The sequence below is a fragment of the Malania oleifera genome, chromosome 3 (assembly GCF_029873635.1).
Source record: "Malania oleifera isolate guangnan ecotype guangnan chromosome 3, ASM2987363v1, whole genome shotgun sequence".
Classification (NCBI taxonomy): domain Eukaryota; kingdom Viridiplantae; phylum Streptophyta; class Magnoliopsida; order Santalales; family Ximeniaceae; genus Malania; species Malania oleifera.
In genome coordinates, this window is record NC_080419.1 from 13,516,896 (window position 1) to 13,540,021 (window position 23,126).

Sequence of the window (23,126 nt, forward strand, 5' to 3'; positions counted from 1 at the left end):
AGGAAATGAAGAAAAACTCCGGGTTTGGACTTTGGATCAGCGAGGCTCAACTCAACCATGCTCCAATCCATCAACGTGCAGGTTGGTGGAGCCCAACATTCGCGTGGGCCCAGCCCTTCCACCCACTCACCCTGCATGCGCACGTTAGTAGATTTTATCCATTTTTATACCAACCTCGGCGGGAGCGCAATTTAGCCCCTTTCCCTCGATCGAAATGGGTGTGCTCTTCACCATAGTTCAGGGACGGGCCGGGCATAATGTGGCCGGTTTATAACCGACACGTTTTCATTTCAACCCAAGCCAATCCTTTCCCCCAGTCACCGGAAAAGAAAAGGAACAGAAAAAGTAAAAGCGCTTATGTATTTTTTTACATTCCCATAATACCCTCCGATCTCCCCTGTATTCAATCCCCAATCCTCCTTTTGTGATTTGGCCTTCTCTCGTTCCGTCGGGCTTCATGGAGCTTCAGGAGAGCCTCCCCGAGAGGAAGGGGCAAAAACGGAAACTGGAGGAAGAAATTGAAACTGACAGGGAGAAGTCTCTGCCGGCCGGCGACGCGCACCAAGCCCTACTGTGCGAGATCAGGGCGCAGGTGAAAGTCCTCAACACTAGTTTCTCTTGGAAGGAGGCTGATCGAGCGGCGGCGAAGCGAGCCACTCACGTCCTGGCCGAGCTTGCCAAGAATGGTGAGTACTTAACTATCCGATCTTGTATTCTGAGCAATAGTTTGTCTGTAATTGCTCTCTTTGATTCCTAGGGTTTGTGCTTGTTCTCAATTTCAGTATTGTTTATTATCTTTTGTGTTTACAGAGGATATTGTCAATGTTATTGTTGACGGTGGCGCCGTTCCGGCACTGGTGAAGCATCTTCAGGCCCCAGCGCCGCTGAACGATTGTGATCGTAGTCCGAAGCCATTTGAGCATGAGGTCGAGAAAGGAAGCGCTTTTGCGCTAGGGCTTCTTGCCGTGAAGGTCGCTTGATTTATTTATTTTTAATAATTCTTTCAATTTTTTTAAAAATTAGTTAATAATTCTTTGTGGTGTTCGGATATGGCCTTATGCATATGCACTGATGTCTTGACTGCAAGGAAATTAAACATTTAGTAGTAGCCCGCTAATTCCAGAGGATGCGCATCTTATCAGTTGTTTCCGCTACAATTTATTGTTTTTAGAATCAGTAGATTATTGGTTATTTTGAAAATTTTTCGTTGAAACTGTTATTTAGTCAAACTGGAAAATACTGGAAGAAAGAATGAATCTCAAGAAACATGAGCTTGGGTAACATGTGAATCATTCTAAGATTGTGATATACACTGTTTTTGGATATATTTTCTTCATAGTAAGAAGATTGATAATTTTTCTAAAGATAAAGCATAAACAATCAAGTTTTCCTTGAATTACAATAGAAGTTATTCCTGAGATGTTGGGTTATGTAAGAAGTAGCTTCAATAGATTTTGAAATAAATCAGGAAGTTAGTTGCTTGTGCCTAGGTTTAGTAGTTCTGTTGTTTTCTTTAATTTCTGTAGTTTGCAATTACTTCTGAATTTTCCCCTTATTTTAGATTAATGGTGCTATTTACCAAACTTTACTTAGCTGGTCAAGAAAAACCATGTTTATCAGTCTAGCTGAAATGAGGATTTTAAAATGGATGAATAACAAGATGGCCAAAAATATAGAAATGATTGTACTAAGGGAGGAGTTAGTGTAGCAAAAATTGAATATAAGATGAGGAAAACTAGTTTAATACAGTTTCATGGTTTTAAATAGCAGTCACAGGTCTCTTTGGTAGGTGTTGGGAGGTTGTGGAGATGTGCTCTTTTTACTGTTTTGTGGAGGATTTGGTTGGATTGGTATGCTTATAACTTCTTGCAAGAGATTGTCTCTTTCTTACTTCGGTACAGGGTTGGATTTTTGGCATCTATTTTTAGTGCGGGTTGTTTCAAGGGCAGGCTTTTGCTTTGATGGTGCCAACCGTGATTGGGGGGAATTATCGCGCTGATTTTTTTTGTTCATTTCTTTTCATTTTCTGTTTTGAGGACTCCTTGTTCCCTTCAGCATACTTTTTTTCTCCTTGCCATTCTAATGAAGTTTTTTTTTTTCTATATGACAAAAAAATAGTGGTCACAGGAAGCATACTGTAAGTGTAACTGGCGGTGGAAAGCATAATAGAGAATGTTGCAGAATTGGATTGGGTGTAACAGTCTAACAGCAGCGAAGTGCTTTTCAAGCATGCACTGCACTGTCTATATTGGAACATTTGCATATTTAAGCACCTAACCCTTGATGTTATTTTAAATGTCTTTTTGATCCTTTAGTTCAACACTTCAACTGGTTAACATTGTTTAGTAAGTATAATAAATTTTATATTGGCTCTGAAATGCTATTGATGGAACAATTTTAGTTCCTTTCCAGCTTTCAATGCTTTATAATCTTCAATATAAGTGGAACATTGATTAATCATATATGTGGTAAATAAATTAATGAAACAAAGTAGATTCTCCTTGTAATAATTATATGCACCATCAATCTGTTAGGCTTATAAGTCATACAACAGACTAAACAAGCTACATTATTTAATTAGTTAAAGCCTGAAAAATGTGATAAATTTAAACCAGAAATAAATACTATATAATTTAAGCTATAAAATCCCTGTATCATAAATTTCTAATCATAAAACTTATCATTAGAAAATAAATTATTGAAAGCTTGAACAACACAAAAACTAGAAAATTAAGAAGATTTAAGTTGAACAATATACAGGAGAATTGTTGAATTACTAATATAACCAAAATGAAATAAAATTTATTTAATGCAAAATTGTCAATATTTTCTTAATTAAAAAATAATAATTTGCACATATTGCAAGAAATAAGGTTCTGTATTTTTGCCATTCTCATTATAATTTTCTTATCCCCTCCTCTTCATATAGCGAATCAAGATTGATTTACAAAAGGAAAGATGAGAGTAATCGGGGAGTAGTAGTGAAATTGATTGAAAAAAAAACTGTTTGTTGTAACTGTCCTGATCAGCCCTGGGCATATCTTGCCCTTCCCAGACCCCTGATAGCGTGGGAACCTTGTGTATTGTATGTTAACATAATATATTTTCTTTTGGTCCCGTAGTGGCTGCAGGCTAGTGGCCATTGCGTGTTTGACAATACATTTTATTCCCATCACTGTAGCACTGTCTAACAGTGCATTAGGACTCCAAAAATCCATCTGCCACAATTATTTAAAACCATGGATGATTCAGAAATATGTGACAAAGATTATTAGATGCTAGGAAGAATGATTTGATTCACATGGGAAAAACTGGGAACAGCTAAAATAAGATTTAGTAAAATTTAATTTAGTAGAAGAGATAGCTTTAAGCCAAGATGAATTAGAATATGGATCCTCATGTCCTACCCGAAATAGTTGTGATGAAGGCTTTGTTGCTGTTGTAGTGGTAACAAGGCTGATTAAAGTGATCGTTATATAGAGTACTACATTAGCCTCAATAACCATGAGAAGTATTTACTCTACCAATTCTACAATCACAAGTTCACAATGTTTAGCTATCCTTTCTTCCTTCCTTTCATTCCTTTTTCTTTTTCTTTTTCTTTTTCCTTTTTTGGTTAGAAGGGGGAGGGTAAAGCCCCCCAGAGATGGGATGAGTCAAACTCAAGACCTTGGGAGTTGGGATCCCTATTCACAACGTTGAGTTCAGTTAGCTCTCAAGAACCCATAAAGCATCGACTATGTTTAGTTTCTGCTTTTGATGAGCTTGAGATTTTTTCAAACAGGTCTTGTCGTGGCCATAAAACCAATGGAATGAATCTAAAAAACTATAGTTTGCTAGAAAATTAGATAACATGGGACAATTATTATGCAATACCTCTACATGCTCAATCAAATAGAAATGAAAGTGGGAATTAGATAAAAAAGATCTACTATTCATGATTCTGAATGGGAATGAGAAGTTCCAGAATTTTGCAATTTCAGATGGCTTGCTTACTATGATGGTGGCAGGTGGGATAAAATATCATTGTTTTTAGGATTTTACTCTCCCAGTGGTGAAGCCAGGATTTTTTTTAAATTTTTTTTTTTTTTGTTTTGTTTTGTTTTGTTTTTTTTGGGTGGGGGTTGGGAGTGAATTCTATGAAATTTATATGTTCCATGGTTTGATACATTTTTTCACTTTTTATGTACAATTTGGTAGTTAATTAGGCTGTTCTTTGGAGCTACATTATAAAATTTTATATTAAAAAATTATTTTCAATATTTACTTACTAAAAGTTATATATGATTATAGATATTAAATAATCATAAATATATTTGTAATAAATAAAAACAAAAATACTTGTAATACTAATTATTTGCTTACAAGTACTGATTTTTCTATTTATTTACGAGTACTGGTTTTTTCCTTCTTTTTTTTTTTCCCAACATTTTCTAATGTTAAGAAGTAAGGGAAAATACTAGTATTTGAACATAAAAATTCAAATGCAAAATGGAAGCATTTGGAATATAGAAGTGATCCCAGAATGCTGCTTCATTATTAAAGGTAAATGGACAATGTATATATTCTCTATGCAGGAAAAATACCTACAAACATACACATGCTGCAATAAGATAAAATAGAATAAATTTGTCAAAGGAGAAATTACAGGGAGTAAACATGTTATCAAAATGTTGTTTTATTTTAATGTTAAGGTCAATATCTTAAAGAAGTGTTTAATTTTCTTCAGATTAGTCAATCACTGATGAGCTGTTTTGCAGTTCATCACAATGTCATTATTGTGCACTGTAAAGGGGTTGATTGAAGTGTTAAGGTTTTGGTGGAAGAGAAAGGTTGGAAATAGGTAGTTTTTGGTTTCTAATGTAAGAGGAAAAAATAAAAAATTCTCTTTCTGTAATCTAGTAGTAAAAATATTATGGGAAAACTCAAGTTTAATACTCTTGATGGGGTAAGAAGTGGGTTTGGGCTACTCCTTTTATGTAGCCAGAGCAGAATATGTGTTTCAACCGAACCACACACACCCCCCCTCCTTTTCCTTAGGAGGGGGAAAAGGCATGTGATGTTAGTGGAGAAGTCTCAAAATTATCATTTACTTTTTTAAACCTTACTTTTTTTTTTGGGGGGGGGGGGGGGTGGTGGGGTGGGGGTAGGAAGTGGAGGGCTGCTTCCACCCCACCTAGTGGGACATAAGACCTGTTGTTGTTGTTATTGTTGATTTTGTGAAAAGGGTTTTTCTTCATATAGGTACTTTTGGTAGGTTCGTACTCTTCCCCGTTTCAGTTTCTGACGCATCCATCAGTTTGCATCTTGGCTGCTTAACCCTAGCTATTTCACGTCTTCTGAGGCTCTATTTTCATGCACATTGGTTTCTGATGGGCAGTTTGGCAGCTGCCAGTGACTTTGGCATCTATCTTTATTTGTCTATTCTAACTTTGACAACTGAAACAATGTGGGTGTAACCAATCTTGTCAACATCTTTCCTCGTTCTCTTTGTGTCAGCATGATTCCTTTTACTGTATTTGCAGACTTTGTTTAATAAAACATTGATAGATAAAATTTTTCCCATGGAATTGGTTTTATCTATGCTATGGGTAACTCAGGTTGTTGTGTATTTTGTCATCTTCTCTGTTAGCAGCCAGAACATCAACAACTCATAGTTGATAATGGTGCCTTGCCTCATCTTGTGAATCTCTTAACGAGGCACAAGGGTGGATCTAGCTCTCGGGCGGTCAATAGTGTAATCCGAAGAGCGGCTGATGCAATCACTAACCTTGCCCATGAGAATAGCAGCATTAAAACCCGTGTTAGGTTAGCTTACCTGTAGAGTTCCTTGATTTTCAAGTTTAACATCTTCTGCTGTATTCCTTTTTAAGATTATCTCGGTTGGTACCCAGGTTGGAAGGGGGGATTCCACCTCTAGTTGAGTTGCTTGAGTTTACCGATACAAAGGTTCAAAGAGCAGCTGCTGGGTCCCTTCGAACCTTGGCATTTAAAAATGATGAAAATAAGAATCAGGTAAGAGGCCTTTCCTGTGGAGTTTTACTTTTTATGGGCTAGTTTGAACTTATTCGATTTCATTCAATGCTATGGCTTTGCAGATTGTGGAATGCAATGCTCTTCCTACCCTGATTCTAATGCTCCGCTCTGAGGATGCTGCGATACATTATGAAGCGGTAGGGTCGCATCAGAATTGATCTTATGTAGTTTCCTATCAGAATGTCATGAGGTGGAAGTTCCTGTTTTTGCATCATATAATTTCTCACATATCTCAGGTTGGTGTAATTGGAAATCTGGTACACTCATCCCCAAACATAAAGAAGGAAGTTCTTGCTGCTGGAGCCTTACAACCTGTTATTGGATTGCTGAGGTATTACTTGATGATGTTGTTTTATTTTTTATTTTTTGTTTTAAATTCAACCTGGTTGTTGCTCACCTTGGTTCAGCAGAATATGAGTCTTCTTTTTATTTATATGAATCTGTCGTGCTGTAGTTATTTAATGGAAAAAAAATTGTTATTGAGTTTTCTTATATCATATGTTGGATAGCAGTTCCTGCTGCTCTGAGAGTCAAAGGGAGGCTGCTTTGTTACTAGGGCAGTTTGCTGCAACTGATTCAGATTGCAAGGTGGGTTGGAGTTTTAAAGTTATGCATTTACTTACATGTATGTACCTGCATGCATGCATGATGCACACACATAAATAAGCTGTTATATCACATGGCTTACAGCATTCATTATTTTGATTGCCAAGAAGAGGTAAGAAAGAAGTTGAAAAGTATTTAAAGTTCAAAATTTTCATGTGAAATTTCAATTTCCTTTCAGTTAAACCTTCAGACTTGTTAAGGTTGTCTGTCTGAGGCTGATCCTTTGCCGTTATCCTCTCAGCCTTCCTATATTTCACTTTTTTTTTTTTATAAAAATAATCTTGTTCCTTTCCTCCTCCTCCTCCTCTTCTTCCATTGTGTTTTTTTCAAAGTGAGATTCTTGCAGGTTCACATTGTACAAAGAGGTGCTGTCCGGCCTTTGATTGAGATGCTTCAATCTCATGATGTGCAACTTAGGGAAATGTCAGCTTTTGCATTGGGGAGATTGGCACAGGTTATATTTATTTAACCTTCTGTTCTCATTGCTTATTACAAATATTGATATGCCTGCTGTCATTGTAGTGAAGGAATATGATTTTGCATCATACAGTTTGTACTAAATGGACCATGGTGCTCCTTTAGATACGTCAACTAGAAATGATTGCTTATGTCAATCCTAGAACTTAAATAATATGAAATTGATGGGAAGAGGGAGGAATGGGCCTACCTGGAAGTCTTATGCATCGTTTAGGAAATAATCAAGATTTTGATTTTATTTTCCATTTGATTTAGTTGTTATTTGCTTTATTTTGATTTATTAAATTAGGTATGTTCCTTTAGGGGAGGAAACTAACCATCTATATTCATAGATGCGTCATAAGCCCTTTTTGGGTGGCAACGTGGTGTTGAATTTTGAAAGAATTGGAATATAGGGTTTCATACCTGCGTGTCTCATGTGTGCGGTTCGACATCGATTTGTATTAGGGCAACATATGGTCATTACTGCTGCTGCAGTTGGACCAGCCCAACCAGCATACCCCTACCATTTCAACCCTAATGCAGACAGAAAGCTGCAGTGAACACACCCATGCTCTATCAAACCTTTGTTCATCCTTGAAGAGAGGGAATCTCCACAATCCAGCTCCACTCCACACGAACGACATTGACTAGCCTTCATAAGCCTCAACTGTGACCAGATCCAACAAACAACAACTTGGTGTCATCGTCCCTGTGGACCATCACAGCAGCTGTTGAAGCTCCATTGAAGTCTTGCTGTGTTTTTTGGCTCAACCATTGTTAATTAATCAGTGATCCGACCTCATAGCCTTCCTCGCCTTTGTACAACTGCATCATTGGCTAATCCTAACCACAGCAACTGCTTTGTGAGCCCTGTGGTGTTGTCTTCTCCATGCTTTGATGAATGTAGCGCCTTCATGGGAATGGCAGAACACTTATGAAGAGAGACAGTAGAACATGCACCGAGGTCTTTTAGATAATCCTACCCCCTCCCTGAATCAGCTTGGCCTCTGTTACTTTAAAGGGTTGGTCTTAATGAGTGCAGCAGAACCAAACCGGTCTAGCGAATATAAACAAAGAAGCTATGATGACCAAGGACCAAATTGAGTCCGTTCATCAAGACGTGACCGATGTGAAGGATTAGGGAGGCCATACTCACAGCCAGCCTCGTAGAGCAGTCTCATGCAGCTACCCAACTTTACCCACCAGACCATAGTTGTTAGAATCTTATGATTCATGATTCGATTCATGCATTTTGTATCAGTTCTACATCAAATCAATTTAAATCTTACTAGCGTATCTAAAAACAACTGAATGATTGCTGAATCTATTGATTTACTTCATCAATCAAGCAGATCGATCTGAATCTATTCATTCACTCCATTGATTTATCATATCATGACAAATCTGACAAGTTTAAAACCCCCAAAACAACATTTTTTTTATTGCTTTTATTTTTACACGGTTACCTTCCATTCCTTGTCTATATCAGTTTTCTGCTAAAAAAGAGGTGCAAACAGTACTTTAGCCTTTAGGTCTTATGTTGTTGTCACAGAACTTTTCACTTTTGGAGGTGTATAGTGTATTGCCATTGAGAAGAAGGGGCAGAGCATCCACCTTCTGTTTCATTGTGTTGTTAAGATTCAAAAATTGGTTTTAGTAGTTTGTTCAATTATTATAATTTTTTAGGTTAATTATTTACTTATTTTTAATTCAAGAAAGGTTATTAATGAAATATTATTTATTTTACTTGTTGATAGACACCAAAATTTCAGTTTTTTATTATTTTTCTCAGTTCCTTCCCTTAAACATCATAAAGTTAATTTTTTCTAATTAATATTTCTTGACTGAACTCATTCCCTTTGCAATTTGTTTAGGGAAAGGGTACACATGAAATATGATTTTTTTTTATTGTCAAAATTTAAATGTATTTTTACTATTTTGTTTTTTCTTTTTTCTTGTGTGTTTTTTTTCTTTTCTTTCTTCGTATATCAATATATGCATGTCATTTAGAATTGATTTCAAAAGTTAGTATCCAATCTTTCGATTCGATTCATGATTATCGATTCTCAACTCTATGGAAATTCGCTGGGTGAAGTAACTCTCTATTATTTGTGAATTTTTTAATGAAATTCGTTGTCTATGTGTGGTTGTAAATAAAGGAGGTTGTTCTTCTTGCATCTTCTAAGACCTTCTTCACGTTACTTTTCTTACCAATATCTTCAAGAATAAGGTTTATGCAATGAGCTGCACATGTTGTCCAATAGAGATTGGACCTCTTTTGCATTAATAATTTTCCTTCTGCCTTCATTGAAGCTTCATTATCAGTCATTACTTAGACGACATTCTTCTCTCCAATTTTTTTAACCACCTCGTCCATTAATAAGAAATGAAAATATAGATTTAATAATTAACTACTTAATTAAAAACATATAAGTCTATAATACTATTTGCATATACAATCAAAATTATAAAATTACTTGAAATAACATTTAGCTGTTCGGCTTGGCACATTAGAGGCATCAACTGACTTATGAAACATGGTGCCTCTATTGCTGTAAACTAAAAAGTTTGTTATGTGTTTTCTAGTTGGTCCTAACCAACCATCACACATAATGGTTACACCTCTCTCCTTCCAAATGCTAGCAAAAGAAGATATATTATCTTTCATTTCCCGATACTTTTGCTCCAAATAAATTTCAGATATCTCATAGCGTGATGGACCCTTCACCCCCTTTCCAATCTCTGCAACAACATCAAGCATAAGTTGTATAAATGGAGAATCAGTTACATTTGCTGGAATTCGATTATAAATTAGGAATTTTCTAACTACTTTTCTTAATTTACTTTTTAAACCTTTCTGTAACTTAGTGTTTATTTTTGATGGTTTGACACTCTTGCTTCTTTCTAAAATAGGATCTATTGCCCTTAATCTAGTTTCAGGGGCATCGGGATTGATCCATTGTTGTCCACTACCTCCAGCTTGTCGAACACTATGAGATCGAGCTCTACTGAAACTACTGGCACCACCAGTACTAGTGCTACCTCCCTCTTCATAAATATTATACCCTCCAGTTGTTCTTGCTCGAAATCTATGCCCTCTTCCTATTGTTGCTGTGATTGTATGCTCTCTTGTCAAGAAAATCTCATTCTTTCTTCTTTTGAGTCTTCTTCATCGCTCAAATTCTCAAAATCTCCTCTAATTGGGCTTCTACTTCTTGCTTTTTTTGTTTCTCTTTTCTTCTCAGTATACTATTGTAGATGTTTCATCATTTGTTCTCTTATTTGTGTTGTCACATTTGAGCATCCAGCCACTTGATCTATTTTTATGTGCCAAGTGTTGTTTCAAGCTTGCAATGTCTCCTTTAATTATCTTTCCACACACCTTACACATAATAATATGTTTGTTACCGTCCATCGGAGTACCAAAATGCCATCCAATGTCTTCATTAGGTATGTCCTCATTTCCTTTCTCACATGGCATCTTGATAGATTTGATTTGATGATTTGTACCCAAAATACGTAGAAAATAAAAAGTTACAGTCCTTATAAAAGAAATGAAAGATATAATATAATTAGTAAATAGTAAGTACTATATAGTCCTTCTAATTTTAAATATTTATTACATAAAAATAAAATATAATCTTTGATTAAAAATAATAAGTAATGTTTATTTTAAATCTTTAAATAATTAAAATTTTAAAATATTGGATATTTTATTTATTAATAAAATAAGTCATAAAATAAAAAAATATTAAATATTTATGTACAATATATTTATTTTAAGATCATTAAATTTATTTCTCAAATCTTAGCAATTAGGAATTTAGGATTTTAGATAAACCTCATATAATATATAATATATAAATAAAGTTAAACCTGATATAATATATAAATAGTATGATATATAAATAATTGAAGCTATATATAATATATAAATAAATCTAAAATTGATATAATAAATAATATAATATAATATATAAATTATATACTAATTTAATATTTAAGTAAACAATAGGGAAAAAAAAAAAAGAAACCTGAAAAGTAAAGATTAAAGAGTGAGAGATAAAGATGAAGGAAATTAAGGAACTAAGGATCACTGAATAAGGGTGTGTGCGCTCGAGCCTAGAGGAGTCTCGAAGACTCGTAGTTGAAGGAGTCCACCGACTCCATTCTAGCTCTCCAAGACAGCAAGACCTGATTCCCTAAAGTCTCGAGTCTCTCTCTCAACTTTCGAACTCTTGAAGACGGAGATGAGGCTGGCGAGTGGTGACGACTGGTGGAGGGAGCTGCTGCTGGCCGTAGACATACTGCCGATGATTCGCGGAGCTGCTGCAAGGCTGGCTTGCAAGGCTGTGACTGCTTGTGGCGGGCAGATCTTAGGCTTCGAAGTTCAAAATCAAAGAAATGGAGGAGGTGAACTGGTGAAGTGCTGGCCACCTGCAAGTCTGCAACGAACAATCCTTCTTATTCTTCACTCTTCAGCTTCCAAGTTCCAACAAAAAATCAAAGGTACGATTTTTATTTTAGTCTTTGGAATGGTAGATCTGCTAAGGATGAGTGGTTGGGAGAGGGGGAAAGCAGGGAATCGTGAGAAAGTTGGGTGGATTCAAAGGAGACTAGCAGAGTGGCCGAGAATTAGAGTGTCAGACTGTCGGCCAGTGTAATTGTCCGTAACGGACTGTTAGACAGTGTAACTGAGCGTTACGTCCGTTACGGTGGCGTAACAGTTGTTACGACTGTGGATTTTTTTCTCCCGCAATATCAGTTCGTATCGGTTTCAGCCTCTCATTTTCCGTTACATAACCGGCTAACCGCTGTTATTTAAAACCATACTCCTCAGGGTGCTCACTTAGTACCCAATAGGGTACTGGCGGAGTTAGGTTGTTCATTTGGTGTTCCCCAAAAGTAGTGTCTTCTTCTTCAAAGCATTCTTGTTTACAGGCAAGTAACCACTAGGGATTTAGTGATCATATATCTTAAGCTCGAGAACACCACCATAAGGACTGTTCAGATCAACCATAGAGCTATGGGAAACCATCTCCATGGCATCTCCATAATGGAATCCAAGTTAAACCTAAGTTCCCTTCAAAGTAGAACAACACACCAAAGCCATGTGTCACAATCACAATATTGTAAGGCTGCAATACCATGCATGAGTAGTTTGTACCTTCCAATTACTACTAGTTGTGTTCATTTGCAACACTTTGAGTCAGTGTTTTAAAAGACTCAATCGAGGTTTGCCTCAAGGCAAGGCATGCTTAAAACGCCTTAGAGGCTCAATATAAAATTCCAAATTCCAAAAAGGCTAACGCATTACTTGCCGAGGCTTGTGCATTTTTACAAAAGATACGCCTTTTCTGCCTTTTTAGTTACGCATTTTGGATGTGTGATTCTCGAGTTAGAATTTGTTTCAAAATTTTAACATGTTTATATGAAAGGAATGTCATAATATGAGTTGATTTATAAAACTCTTGAACCTCATCCTTTCCAAAATAGCTGAAAGTTATATCTTAGATCATGAAAATAGTTTGAACTTTATAATAGTATAGCTATCTCATCATGATTTAAGTCATGTACTCAAGTTAGCAATTTTTGAATGCCCACAAGTAGTTTGCAAAGTATATATAATTTTCTTTTTTACATTATGTTTGTGATTTTATTAATTTGTTTCTTTATTTTTAATATATATAATTTATTTACATATTTTTATCTTAAGGCTTACACCCCAATGCCTTAAGGCTTAAGCCTCGCTTCTTAATGGTTAAAACACCTCGCCTTACGCCTTCGCTTTTTAAAACTTTGCTTCAATTTGAAGTAGGAAGACAAGATTGTGGTAGATTACAATAGTAGCTTCTATCATTTGATTGCTTGTGCGACTATAGAATGGAAAGCGGATGAGATGATAGCTTTGTATAGGAAAGGGTTGAAGCCAACTATTGCCTACAAGTTGCATGTTGCCTCTTTATATTTGAGGATGCTGTGCAGCTTGCCACTCAGGTAGAGTAAGTGTGATCCTGCTAGAGCTACATCAGCCGTTATGTGTTGGTGTTGGTGCTGCGGGTGAGGAGCAAGCTCAGTAGTTGTTTTAAGGAGTTTAGACTGCTACTAATGCAGAGTGATTAAAGGAAGAGAAGTAGAAAAGAGAGGGAATAAGTAGAATGAAGAAAGAAGAAGAAGATACAAGGTGGGGACTCATGTTAACTTCTAGTTCAATTTCACAAAATATTCCAGCTACATGGCTTTATATGAAAGCATAAATTACAGGAAATTACAAATCCTCCCTCGAGAAACACACATCTAATACAAACAGACACCACAATGGTCACATACGCATAATTGTAACTAATAAACATGACAAATCATAAGTATTATGATTAACTCTCCAGTCAAGCAACCATGGGACACCCCAAAAGAATATGACAAATCTTGAGGGGGAGAAGATCAAAAACCCTAAACTTTGGACCTTCCAGTTGAATCACCCAACAAATCTTGTATGGATCAAGCTGTGATTCAACTGTAAAATTTAACCTCCTCACAACTTCAAAGACTTTGTTTTCTACAACAACCAAAGTTCAAAGCAAGTTATGGAAACCACACAGGTTTCAAATATGCTGGATAGGTCGAACTACGACAGTCTTTTCACTTTGCCACCTTCATCTAAGTCACTTTTGTGCCTCTGCCACAGTTACTTGAATGGCATCATCATCATCTGCTTTTCCTGTCATTGCCATATTTGGTTAGGATATTGTGCAGCTTGATGTCCAAAATCCTGACAGTTGAAGTACTTGATTGTTGGTTGGACCTTAGAAGTTGTTCTGAAGTGCTCTGAACTCTTTCAAGGGGTAGTTTTTGGGTGAATTGCTTTGACACAATTTGGAGACTGATTTCAATGCAGGGGGTCAAGGGATTGTTGTTTCCTAAACCCATTATGTTTTGTTAATTAGTAGTTATTATGTGTGTGCTTATTTGGATTTTGTTTATAATATTTGTGTCCTTTTTAGGGGTTTAATTGTAATTTCTTGTGACTTAGGCTTTCTTCTAAATAGGGTGTGAAAGCTTGGAACAGGCAGGGTTATTTTATTTTTATTTTTATTTTTATTTTTTTGTGAATTTGAAGTGGAAGTTAACAGAAGTTTCCCCCACCTTGTGTCTTCTTTCTCTCTTCTTCCTTCTTCCTTGCCCTCCCCTCTTCTTTCTATATCTCTCCCTATTTTCTGTCTGGGCTGTACCCTTATTGCTGCTCTGTGTCATTCCCTCACTGCGGCTCCGCATCACCTAGTTAACCCATCTACTCCGCGGGTGCGGGTGTGGGAGCAGCAAGGCTTGAGAAAGCATCAGATTAAGAGTAACTGCAGAACCTCTATATGATAATAGACCTATTGTGAATCTACATGCTTGAAATTTTCTTTGGATTAGACCTTAGTTAACTCATTTCCTGAGTGGAGGCAAGAGCGTGAGAGAGGCAAGGCTAGGCTAGGCTAGGCTAGGCTAGGATTCTGAAAGCAGTGGATTAAGAGCTCCTCTAAAGCATCTGTGATGATGATGATGATGATACATAGATTTATTGTATGTATGCATGTATGTGTGTCTATTCTGTCTTGTTTCATTTTTATGTAGAAATACATGATGGTATGTTTTGATCCCATGTGGCAGCTGTGCTTTCACTTAATTCCCTTTTGCCATTTGTTTCCTCTCGTTCTCCACTCTTAATATGCCTGCTACTCATGTACTTTCTCTTGTTTTGAGAAAAGCATAATGTGCTACTCTTTGTGATGTTCCAAATCATTTGCGTGTTTTGTCAGTTCCAGCATTTTCTTGACCCATGTGCTTCTGCAAAGATTGTAAATGTTTTGAGGACAGTTCCATGTACAACAAAATTTGTGATTGGAAAAATAATTGTGTACTTCAGAGAAACAAATTTTGTCAATCTCTTTTTCATTAAATTATTCCCAAAATTTTGGATTGAGAGGTCTTATGCCCTCTTCTCTCTGTGAATTCAGTTACGAAGAGCACATGAGAAAATTTTCCAAAAACATCCTCTTGCTTGCAATAGTTAGTCTGATGGCACTAAAAATGTACATTTTTTTCCACTATAGATATTGGTTATTGTGTCTCTTGCTTATATCATCTTGAAGTTTGTTTATAGTGTAATATTGTTAGTGATAAATTGAGGGATGCATTTATCTTTAAGTGAATTTACATTATCAGGACATGCACAATCAAGCTGGCATTGCTCATAATGGTGGTTTAGTGCCATTATTAAAGCTTCTTGATTCGAAAAATGGGTCTCTGCAACATAATGCTGCCTTTGCTCTTTATGGCCTCGCAGATAATGAGGTACAGCAGCAATCTTTATTAAAATTTTCAGCTCCTGGCATCTTTTGTTTTTCTTTGGTGTTGGTTCATTTCAACTTTTTCTTTCATTAAATATATACTTTTCCCTCTGCAGGATAATGTTGCTGATTTTATCAAAGTGGGAGGTGTTCAGAAATTGCAGGATGGAGAATTTATTGTTCAGGTATGATTGTCTTTATGTATATTTTCAATTGGTTGCTGTTCTATAGTTCTTTAAATTTTGTTTGTAAAATCTCTCATTATGAACATTTAATTGATGAATGTACTTAAAGGCAACAAAAGATTGTGTAGCTAAGACGCTGAAAAGATTAGAGGAAAAGATTCATGGACGAGTGAGTATTTTCTTGTGCATGCTGGTGTATTTTTTTGTTCTATGTTACAACCATTGAGATTTGAGTCCTCTGATTTTCTTCTGGTAGGTTTTGAGCCATTTGTTATATCTGATGCGTGTGGCTGAGAAAGCTGTACAAAGACGTGTTGCTTTGGCTCTTGCTCATCTTTGTTTGCCTGATGATCAGAGAACAATATTCATTGATAACAATGGCATGTCATTTCTTTCTAAACTTCTTAAGCTATTGTTCTGAACTTTCTTTCATTAGAGTTGTTCTTTTTTGTTATGTTTATGCTGGTTTGGAGTAGCTTATTGTCCATTGCCTTTTTATAGGATTGGAGTTGCTTCTTGGGCTTCTTGTTTCGACTAGCGCAAAGCAGCAACTTGATGGTTCTGTGGCTCTTTTCAAATTAGCTAACAAAGCTTTGACTCTTTCTCCTGTGGATGCAGCTCCTCCATCTCCAACTGCAAAGGTAGGCTTCTTTTATGCTATGTCACAAGAGCCCTAAAAGCTTAAGCTGTTATATTGCGAGCCAATGATGTACGTCAATATTCGAGACTCCCATGTGTGGCCTGATTGTACATGGAGATGGACAAACTATGAATGGCACCAATTAGGAGAATAACACCACAGTGACCACACAACTTAGGATGATTTAACAAGATAAAACAAGATGCAACATCCAGTATAATAGACTCCCAGTGCTATCAGACCCCACGTTTGGAGGGAACTGTTTCCATGGATTGGAACATGTGATTTTTTGGTTCGAGTGTAACATCATTACCATTGGGTCAACGCTCGTCCTCAACTTAAGATACAGCAGCAGCAATTGCCACTAAGCCTTAGGTACCACTATGTGGGGTAGGCCACATGAATCCTCTTCTGCCATTTTTGCATTATCTGGGGCAATATACTCTTTTAAGTTTTAACAATTGGAGGGCTGTCAAAGTATACCTTCCTCAATCATGTTGCCACCAACATTGACTAGTTGAATCCTGGTCTTAAATATAATTTAGCAAATTGAAGATAACACAAGTGACAAGAATTTAACCCCCACCATCTTGCAGCAATTACCAACAACAACAACAAAAAACCAAGCATTAAGTCCCACTAGGTGGGGTTAGCTACATAAAATCTTTCTGCCAATTTACATGATTGCAGAAAATTTTCTTTGACAATTTAACTGCTATTAAATCCTTACTATCTCATTCCAAATTCCCAAGTTATTTTAGGTTAATCCCTACCCCTTCTATTGTCATTAGTAGTAACTAGCTCACTCCTCCGTGCTGCATTATTTGGCCTAACTTGTAGTTGCCCAAACAAGCTGCCCCTCCCTTATCTTCTATACAATGCATAACTTACGACAAATATGTTCGTTCTTTAATTATCATTAAATATTATACCACTCATCCACCGTAGCTTTCTTATTTAGTTGCCCAACAATTTGATCCATATAGTATAGCTGGTCTTATAGCCATCCTATAAAACTTTTCTTTTATTCTAAGGGTATTCTACAATCACATAACATGCCCATAGCACTTCATTTTACCTACACTACTTTAACTCTATGCATAATATTTTCTTCAATTTCTCCTTCAACTTGCATAATAGATCCAAGGCATCAAAATCTTGTAGTGCTATTAATTTATTTGCCTTAAAGTTTGGCCTTTTCTTCAATATTCTCCCTACCACTGAAATTACATTCCATATAGGGCAAAGGACATTGACCTCCTTTGAGGTTTGGCAAAAAGACGATGACTCCAAGAACCTCCCTTGAGGTTTCAAGATTTCGAGGGACTTGAGGTTTGTCAAAAAAAATACAAACCTTGTATTTTACAAAAAGATAAGTTTTTTGAGGGGAAGTCTGTCTTTTTTAGCAAACCTCAAGGGAGGTTGGTGGCATTTCTAAAAGTCTTTCCATATATTGTCTTATTTCTACTTACCCTAAAAGCTTTAGATTTTAAAGCTTCTCTCCATGATTTCATGATTCTAATTTTGATTCTACTCCACTCCTTAATTCATCAATCAAGACAGTATCATCTGCAAACAACATACATCAAGGAACCTCATTTCATATATTTTTAGTAAGTTCATCCATCACTAGTGCAAAAGGACGAGCGCTCAAAGCAGATCCTTGATGTACACTTGTTGTGACTGGATTTTCCCTAGACTCCCCACCCATAGACCCCATGCTAGTTATTACTCTATTATACATATCCTTAATGACATCACTCCCCCCTCCCCCTCCGGGGCGCCCCCACCTTTTTTTTCCCCTAAAATCGACAATAGAAATTCCCCTGGGTACTATCCACCTATTGTAGACATAAAAGCCCATGCAATTAAGTTGGGGGCCAACAATGTTCATTATCAAACCTTAATATTTCCCAAAGCTGGATGACAACAAATAATAAATCTGATGATAATAATTATTATTATTATACTTGTGCACAAAAGCAGAAAATCAACAAAATAAAAATTGCAAGCACACACAAGAACAGGTAGATTAATATGGTTCGATAAGTTACTTGCGTCCATGGAGGAGGGGGATGCTAAACTTTGGCAATGAAGAAGAAGAAAGTACGATATCTCAATCTGATACAACTCAAAATTGAGGGTACAACAGATCCTAAGCATCTGGGTCAGGTTGGACATGCTATCGAGTATTGAACTGTCAGGTCTATCAACCTGAACCCTCCTACACCATCAAACTTCTATTTTTTTGGCTCCAATTGTTTTTTCCTTCAAATTAAATGAAGTTGGATTATGAAACCAGATCAGAATTGCTGCTGTTACCTTGAGAACTTGAGAATCACCATGACTTATTATTGGGTCCAGTGCGTGGTGCTAGATGATAAAATTTTTGGGTTAAGCACAATTATTCTGGTTTTAGTATTGAATGTGGCTTCTTCATCACACAAAAATGCTGAGGTTAGGACCGTGGTTAGACCAAACCTTGTAAGACCTCACAAGCAGGACTATAACTAAGTAATGGCAATTATTTTTAGTCATGATATGGGTTTTATTTGTGTGTTTATGGGCATAATATAAGTTTAGACTATGGATCTATAGTGTGAAAAAAGTATATGAATTTTGTGGTTTACAAAATCAATGTGCTTTTATCCAGATCCAACTGTGAGCAGTAAAATTAATTATGCTACATTATTTCATCTTGTATGAGAATTGGGTGCATATGATGACTGACAATTGTTACTGCAGGTCTATCTGGGGGAGGAATTTGTAAACAATGCCACTTTGTCTGATGTCACTTTTCTTGTTGAAGGTTGTGTATAATTCTTCACATAATTTCTGTTGAAGTAACTTAAAATTGTACACTCTTGAGAAATTTTCAACAAAAGTACCTGGAGCAATATGAGTTTGGTTAATGTGAATGGCCTCTTGAAAACTCATCAGCCTTTACTTTTTCCTCATCAGGGGAGCGGTTCTATGCTCATCGGATTGGCCTTCTAGCTTCTTCAGATGCATTTCGTGCAATGTTTGATGGGGGTTACCGGGTTAGTATTTATTTATATCCTTGTTTCTTGGTAATTCTTTTGTTTTGTGTTAGTTGCTTTACAATGGGCAATTTGAGATATTTATATTATCCTTTGTGCTGTGATTCTTTCTACCAAAGAAAACATATCTTCTTTCTCATGGTTTTGGTATTTGCAATATATATTCCCTTTTGTTCTTGTGAATTTCAAGCAAAGGATAATACAGATCGCATCATTCTGTGTCTGGTGTTATAATATGTTTATCCTCCTATGTATGAAAATAGAAACACAGAGATAGCCAATGCTTATTCCCCAAATACCGTCCTTCCTTCTTCTCTAGGAAAAGAAGTTCATGACCCGTGGGCCTTCTACCTCCCCGTGGCATTGCTCTGTCAGGTTTTCGCCCATTGCGGAAAATTCTCATATCTGAATTAATTCCTAGGGGTATATGTTGCAGGAGAAGGATGCAAGAGACATTGAGATTCCAAATATTAGATGGGAAGTTTTCGAGTTGATGATGAGGTTAAGGGTTTTTGTATATGTTTGTATATATTTGGTTTCACATTAAGCTACTTGCTCAATATATATTTTGGTTACTTTTTTCTGTTTACAGATTTATATACACTGGGTCAGTGGATGTTACATTGGATATAGCACAGGATCTCCTCAGAGCTGCTGATCAGTATCTCTTGGAGGGATTGAAGCGACTGTGTGAGTATACCATTGCACAGGTATGCTGAGAAGGTTGCTTTGAATTTTTCTAATTTGGCCCTTGCCCTTTTGGATTTACCTGATGACCACTTCTATTTTCATTGTCAGGATATATCATTGGAAAATGTCTCAAGCATGTATGACCTTTCAGAAGCCTTCAATGCTTTATCATTGAGGCACACATGCATCCTGTTTATCTTGGAACAGTTTGATAAATTGAGTGCTCGACCCGGGTACATACTCTTACTGATTTAGGATGCTCCAAGCCTCCAACTTCTCTCAACTTGGGCTATTTCTGTTTATTCGCTAAACTAGAATTTTAGTATGTACTTAAAAATATTTGAGGTAAGTCTAAAATTTTAAGGAGGCATATAAGGTTCCAAGGGGAGTATTTTATTATTAGAAGTGATGATTATCTCAAAAATGCTTAGAAGCTGGAGATCTTAAGTTTTGAGTCCAATAAGCATACAAATGGATTGAGGCTTAGTTGTGCCCCTGCTTCACAATCTCGGCTGGATCATTCCAGAATTTTAAACATTTGTTTGATCACTATCAGCCTCGTAGCCTTGAACATTTGTTTGCCTTCAAGGAAAAGGGACTGGCAGGGCCAAGATTAATCATGCTCATTAAGTTTGATTACTGCCTTTTATTGGAAATATGTCAGTGCAAATTTATATTGAATAATGAAATGATAGTTTTGTTCTGGATATTACGTGAATTTTGAATTTAAATTTGTTTCCATCTTTTTCTGAAATTATACATGCTACTGAAAATTTTGCAGGCATTCTCTTCTAATTCAACGTATAATACCGGAGATCCGGAATTACTTTGCTAGAGCACTCACCAAGCCTAACCCCCATAACTTGAGGCTGTAGATGACTGGTTTTGATTCTTCTGTCTAACCAAATACCAATGTACAGAAAGTGGAAGATCTCCTGGCCGCTGTTGAGCATGTGGAAGGATCTAATTTGGGGTGGTCTACAATATTTTTGCGATGCAAGCCATTGTGTTGGATATTGCATTTTTAACTTTTGGCCTTTCACCATCTAGATCTCTTTCATGTATTTGACATTGAATGACTAGATGTGTCCTCCCAAAGAAATCTTCTATGAATTAGCATTCGGTGAAATACGTATTTGTTGTATATCGGTTGGTGTCTTGAATGAGCTTTTTTATTTTGGCATTTGAGCAATTTCATAGGCAGACATTGCCACAAGCTGTTCAGAAGGAAGATATGGGGCAAAATTGGGCCGCCACATTTTAGCTTGTGGTTATCTTTTGTGACGTAAGTATGTTCGCAGAACTTGAACTTGCGACACATGAATTTGGATTTGCTCCCTTTAGCCGAAAGTCTGGTAGTTGTTTTTATTTTACCTAATTTATTTTTTGGAAGCTTCTCCATTTGTATACGGGCAGATGAAGAATTATATGGTAGTGCATGTGGTCAAATCTCCCGGCGGCTGTGATATATATATATTGGGTCTCCACATTTTAGCTTGTGATTATCGTTTGACATAAGCATGTTCGCCGAACTTGAACGTTGCTCCCATTAGGCGAAACTCTGGGAGTTGTTTTATTTTACCTAATTTATTTTTTGGAAGCTTCTCTATTTGTATACGGGCAGATGAAGAATTATATGGTAGTGCATGTGGTCAAATCTCCCGCAGCTGTGTTATATATATATATATATATATATATATATATATATATATATATATATATTATTTGCTTTAGTGATGGATCAGTTGATTAAAAGTATTCAAAAGGAGGTTTTATGATGTTTGTTTGCAGATGATATAGTATTAATTGATGAAACTAGGGATGGAGTAGAGACTGAGTTAGAATTATGAAGTGAAGTTTTGGAATCTAGAGGTTTTAGGATAAGTAGAAATAAAATCGAATATATAAAATATAATTTTAGTAATAATAGGAGGAATATTGGAGTTAAAGTTAAGCTTAATGGTGAAAAAATAAATAGCACTTGTAGATTTAAATACCTTAGATTTATTATGCAATTTGAAGGAGAAATTAAAAATGATGTAATGCATAGAGTTAAAGCAGGTTGGGTAAAATGGAGAAGTGCTTCAAGTATGCTATGTGATCGTAGAATATCATTAAAATTGAAAGGGAAGTTTTATAGGACAGCTATAAGATTAGTTATGTTATATATGGATCAGAATGTTGGACGACGGAGAAACATAATATTCAAAAAGAAAAAGTTGTCGAGATGAGAATGTTTAGATGGATGAGTGGTATAACATTGAAAGATAAATTAAGGAATGAACATATTTGTGGTAAGTTAGGTGTAACTCTTATAGAAGATAAGATAAGGGATGGATGATTTAGATGGTATGAACACATGCAACGTAAGCCATATAGTGCATCTATGAGGAAGAGTGACTTAGTTACTGTGGGGGGCAGTAGAAGGAGTAGGGGTAGACTTAAAATAACTTGGGAGGAGATAGTGAGTAAGGATTTAATATCCTTGAATCTATAAAAAAGAGATGGTTCATGATCGCATAAATTGGCAGAAAAGAATTCATATAATCGACCCAACTTAGTGGGACTAAGGCTTGATTTTATTGTTGTTGTTATATGTAACGCCCTAAAAATAATTAGTGCGGGAGGATGTAGTGATTTCAAAAATAAATAAGAATAATAATATTATTAATTATTGATTATTAATTAATTAATTAAATATTGTTAAAGTGGATTAATTAACTAAACATTATTAAGTTGGATTTAAACAAACCCCCACTCTTGCCGTCAGTTTTGTGCTCTCTCACGTTCTCTCGTTGCTCCTCTGTCTCTCTCTCCTACTTTTCAATTTCTTGACTGATATTCGCCCGATCGAATATCAAAAAATATCGTTGGACTCCATTCTCCACCATCGATATTTATATTGGAATGAATTTGTCGTAAGAGTGACGTGGCATATCTCCTGGAGTAAGTTAAACTCTCACTCTTACCTTAATTTCTCGTAAATCTTAAGCCCAATTGACAATCGGACACTACCACGAGAAGTTAAGGATAATTTTCTACAAGTCTAGAGGAGTGGATTTCTCGTGGGGTCGTCGTGGGTATAATCCCAAAATTAAGATAAGGGGGTTATTAAGGGGCTAATTATTATTTAATT

General features: G+C 36.1%; 1 protein-coding gene across 2 annotated transcripts; it reads left to right on the plus strand.

Moving 5' to 3' along the window:
• Positions 1–259: 259 nt before the first annotated feature.
• LOC131151880 (ARM REPEAT PROTEIN INTERACTING WITH ABF2) lies at positions 260–21,136 on the plus strand. 2 transcript variants are annotated; one of them, XM_058103342.1, is made up of 19 exons: positions 260–686; positions 811–971; positions 5,636–5,808; positions 5,895–6,015; positions 6,099–6,173; positions 6,273–6,367; positions 6,549–6,624; positions 6,989–7,096; positions 15,310–15,438; positions 15,551–15,619; positions 15,729–15,788; positions 15,876–15,999; positions 16,121–16,260; positions 19,005–19,068; positions 19,221–19,300; positions 19,737–19,801; positions 19,893–20,010; positions 20,099–20,223; positions 20,772–21,136. In XM_058103342.1, exons 1-19 carry the CDS (start codon positions 458–460, stop codon positions 20,863–20,865), a joined length of 2,106 nt encoding a protein of 701 aa, XP_057959325.1. In that variant the 5' UTR covers positions 260–457; the 3' UTR covers positions 20,866–21,136. The 2 variants fall into 2 exon arrangements, with proteins under 2 accessions (XP_057959325.1, XP_057959324.1); XM_058103341.1 differs by having other exon boundaries at positions 291–686; positions 6,546–6,624.
• The last annotated feature ends 1,990 nt before the right edge of the window (positions 21,137–23,126 follow it).